This window comes from Heterocephalus glaber, unplaced genomic scaffold (assembly GCF_053883595.1).
Source record: "Heterocephalus glaber isolate CG9 unplaced genomic scaffold, H.glaber_assembly_v1.0 deba00001805, whole genome shotgun sequence".
NCBI lineage: Eukaryota > Metazoa > Chordata > Mammalia > Rodentia > Bathyergidae > Heterocephalus > Heterocephalus glaber.
In genome coordinates, this window is record NW_028258480.1 from 2,316,479 (window position 1) to 2,321,398 (window position 4,920).

Sequence of the window (4,920 nt, forward strand, 5' to 3'; positions counted from 1 at the left end):
GTATTTTATCCTTTTGAAAATATGATCATGTTGGATGTATAGAACGATGACATCAAAAACAAATATTAATTATCCTCAGATGTAAGATTTAGTCATTGCTCATTAAATTCCAAGAAGAAAACCTTTTGTTCTTAATATATAACTTGTTTTCTCAAAATGAGACCCTACAAATATCATAAAAATTGAAAAAATCATAGCCAAAATTGTGTACTACTATCTAAATCAAATATTAAACTTTTAAAGAGTACTGTTTTATTTGTGGTTCTCAAGTAAATCAGAATCAGCAGAACAGGTATAGACATGCAGGAGGACATGAGTTGGGGACAGTGTGGTGCATGACAGGGAGGTGGTGAAGTCCCGGGAAGCTCCCTCAGGAATCCTCAGGAGAAGGCTGGCAGGGGCTCACTGAGTCTGACACGAAGGCCTGGGACAGAGGAGGGGAGGGGCCTAGTCTGAGTGTAGGAGACTGAAGACCAAGAAGAGGTAAATGTGTCTAAGAGTGTCAGAAGGAGAATGTCCCCAAGGTGAGAGAGAGAGAGAAAGAACTTGCTCTCTCTTGACTTTTTGTTCTATTTCCACAATGAAGAGGATAGACTTCCTTAATAATCAGCTACATTAAATACCAGACTCTTTGCAAACACTCACAGACACACAGAAAAAGTCAAAAATGTTTCCTGGATACCTGAGTATCTCATTATTCAGCCAAATCAAGACATAAAATTAACTGCCACCAATAACAGATTCTATTCCAGTCTGATGAAACCTACCACATTAACTTCTATTTGTCATCATGGGACCCCCATGGACATTGCTTGTACTTATGGGCATCTTTGAGCCTGTTCTACACACATTTTCATTGCCATGAGGCATAAAAAAGAACCCCCATGGAACACATGCATACATCAATATCCCTGAGCATGGTTTAGGCAGCAGACATTGGGATATTTTAAACATTGCCACTCTCTATTTCTGGACACAGTAGCTTTTTTCATGTCAAAAGATTTTTGTAACAGTGAAGGAATTACTTCAATAATTTAATTGTTAAAATTTTTATTTTATATATATTTTCCCATTAAGTTTATTGGTGCATTTTAGGTATAAAAAAAAGTTACATTCATCATTGGGATCTTGTACTTTTACATTACATATCATGGTTTTTATTTTTTCCCCATTCCCCTGCCCTGCCTTCATCTCCTCCACCCTTCCCTATTTGCAAAGACTTTGTTTCCATGTTTTTCTTTTTTCACATTTTGTTCTTTGCCCTTTGCTTTCCCCTATGCCTCCCACTTCCCCTACTCCTTTAGACCTTTTCTTCCCATTACACAATATCAATTATACATTTTAAAAATTATGATATCAAGATTAAGAGGACATTACCACAGAATTTAAAAAGATATGGAAATCATGTCACAAAAATCATTTTTGAAATAAATTTGACAACTTTATGAAGTACCTTGGAAGATTAATTAATGAAAGTGACTCTGGAAGAAATAAAAAATTTGAATAGCACCTATTAAAAAAAGTATATTCCTAGCTTGAAAACCTACCTATATGACAACAACAGGCTCATATACATTTTTAACTGATGAATTATATCAAACATTTAAAGCAGAAAGAAGAAGGAACACTTCTCCCCTCATTTTAGGAAATCAATATTGTGCTAATCCTAAAACTGGATAAAGATAACAGAAGGAAAAAGTATGAACATAGATAGAAATTTGCTTAACCAAACTATTAGAAGTCAGATCTGGAAGTCTATAGAAAGTGGTTTTATTATAGGGATGGCAGTGTTGGTTCAGCATTGGAAGGTCCACCCCAACAAGTCATCATTTTAACAGAGGAAATGACAAAGCCACATGATCCTATCAGTAGTTGCATAAAAAGTGTTGAACTAAATTCTACAGCTGTGCATTGTAAAAGCTATCAGGAGACTAGAAGTAGAACAGAAACTTCTCAATAGATAAAATACATATATCCCAGACTTCCAGCAAAAATATCTTATATGAATCAAAAAGATACAATGCTTTCTCCCTAAGGTGGGGAACAAGGGCAGATATGCCTACCCTTCACCTGTCCATTAAACTTTGAAACATAGGTCCAAACCAGAATAGTCTGGCAATAAAAAGAAACAAATAGCATAGAATTGGCAAGGTAGAAGCAAAATCTTTATATGTAGAAGAAATGATCATCTACAGAGAAAATACTAAGAAATCTCTAGGAGCCCTAGAACTTATATTTGAATTTATCAGGATTAGAAAACACAAAGTATATATAAAAATTCAGGTCTATGTATATTTGGTATAAATGAAGAATTGGATATTGAAATTTAAAAGTTATGTAGGAGTACAGAGGACCTAGGAAAGTAAAAAGAAAACAAAATAACAGTGTTGGAAGACATTTAGTACCTAATTTTAAGACTTCTAAAGCTACAGTAATCAAGGCAGTGTTGGCATAAGGAAAGACATATAGATCAATGGAATAAAACAGAGAATCTAGAAATAGAACCACACATGTATGGTCCACTGATTTTTTGAAAGATTATTTAATATTAACATATTATAGAACATAAACTCAATTCAAGACCAGGGGAAAAAACAGTGTTTTCAACAAATGGTATTAGAATACCTGGTATCTGTATGTAAAAAATTAACCACAACCCTTTATTTCCACACAAAAAAACTTGAAAGAATCTATGAAGCTAAATATGAAAGACTAAAACTAAAAAGCTTTAAGAAGAAATTATAAGGGAAAATGTCCATGAATTTGTGGTAGGCAAGAATTTCCAAGGATTCAAAAAACATGATGTATAAAAGAAAAAAATTGATAGATGAAATTCCATCAAAATTTAAACTTTAAAAGACATTGTTAAGAAAATGAAAAGTAGCCCTTAAACAGACCATATTTATAATTCATATAACCTATGATCAGAATATATAAAGAGCTTACATCTCATTAATAGACAACCCAATTACAAAGTAGACATAAGAAGGTGATAAATAGCCAGAACAGCAAAAGGAAAGGTGTGCAACTCTAGAATCAGAAAAACACTAATCAGTACAATAACAAAATGGTATTATACACTCATTAGGGAGATTAAGTTAAAAGTTTTAAAAGAACAAATGTCAGCATACGTGTGAACCAGTTAGAACTTTCTAATACTGCTAATGTGAATGTAAAATGATAAAACCACGTTGGAAAACAGTATGCAAATTTTTGTATTACTATTAAGAACCATCAGTTCTGTTCTTAAGTTTTTACTTAAAAGGAATGAAAACACACACACTTAATTCAAAAAGAAACTCATAGAATGAAAGTTAAAGGGTAGAAAAGAATATTCCATGTGACAGGACACACACAAAAAGCAATAGGAGCTATCATCTTTGCAGATCAAGTGGATTTCAAACCAAAATCTAAAACACTTCTGGTCCCATGAATTTCATAAAAGGGATAGGCAACTTGTATGTACAAATCTATTATGAATAATAATTTAATTTTTATATATGCCTCAAAATATGACACCATTATTGGAGAAGTACTTAAAGAAGAAACACAGAAATGGTTCATCTCACAAAGTTACAATCAAAATCCTACACCTTACCAAGCCTCCCACAAATCAATGTACTTTTAAATTTTAAAAATGCACCTTTGACCTCCTTGTTCCTGAGGCTGTAGACCATAGGGTTCAGCATGGGGATCACCATGGTGTAGAACACAGAGGCGGTTTTGTCAGTGTCCATGGAGTGATGGGAGCTGGGCTGCAGGTACATGAAGATGACTGTCCCATAGAAGATGGAGACGGCAGTGAAGTGGGAGGCACAGGTGGACAGAGCCTTGTGATGTCCTGCACCTGAGCTCATCCTCAGGATGGTGCCAAAAATGAAGATGTAGGAGGTTGAAATGACCAGCATGGCAAAAAAAATATGGAAGCTCACATCGTAAACAAGAACCAGTTCACCAACCTGTTTGTCAGAGCAGGACAGAGCCATGACTGGTGGGACATCACAGAAAAAGTGATGGATCACATTGGAGCTGCAGAAGGACTGACTGAAGGCTTCCCCAGTGTGGACGCAGCCATTCAGTAAACCAAGGACATAGCAGCCTATGACGAGGCCTACACACACACTGCTCCTCATGGTGTTGGTATAGTGCAGGGGCTTGCACACTGCTGCATAGCGGTCATAGGCCATTGCAGTAAACAGGTAATTTTCCACACAAATGAGGGCTGCAAACAGGAACATCTGAGCAGCACAGGCATTGTAGGAAATGACCTTGTTTCCTGTCAGGAGCCTACCCATGACTGAGGGAGTGACAACTGAGGAGTAACAGAAATCCACCAGAGACAGGTTACCCAAAAAAAAGTACATGGGAGTGTGCAGTCGAAGGTCCAGGAGGATCAGCAGGATCATCCCCAGATTCCCAGCCACAGTGATGGTGTAGATGAGGAGGAAGGTGATGAAGAGGGGAACCTGCAGGTGTGGGTCATCAGTCAGTCCCAGCAGGAGAAACTCAGTCACCTCTGTGCTGTTCTCCATCAGTGCTGTCCAGAACCTCTACATGAGCTGCAGCAAAAAGAAAGAAGATACAGAAACATAAAGAAACTGAACTGAATTCAGAAAGTACAAGCACCATATGTAGTGTGTAATCTTAGATGAATTTGTAAATGAAGATTCTCTGGAAGTATTTTCTTGAAAACAGAGCTGATTTTATAAATTGTAGTTTTACAGGCTTCAAACTCTTAAAATTTTAATGGTCCTTTTATGTCAACTAAAATGTTTAAATTTTAAAATGAAATACAGATGGTTTAATACATTAACTTGATCAAAAATTCTGTGGATACATCTCTCAGCAGATTCACTTGTCCTGAACACAGTAAAATCTGACACTTTCAAGTTGCTCTCCTACCATAAACTCATCCGTCCA

General features: G+C 36.1%; 1 protein-coding gene across 1 annotated transcript; it reads right to left on the reverse strand.

Annotated features, from left to right (window-relative positions):
* Nucleotides 1-3,587: 3,587 nt before the first annotated feature.
* LOC101701131 (olfactory receptor 5B2-like) lies at nucleotides 3,588-4,532 on the reverse strand. Its single transcript, XM_004869846.1, has one exon. It carries the CDS (start codon nucleotides 4,530-4,532, stop codon nucleotides 3,588-3,590), a length of 945 nt encoding a protein of 314 aa, XP_004869903.1.
* Nucleotides 4,533-4,920: the final 388 nt, after the last annotated feature.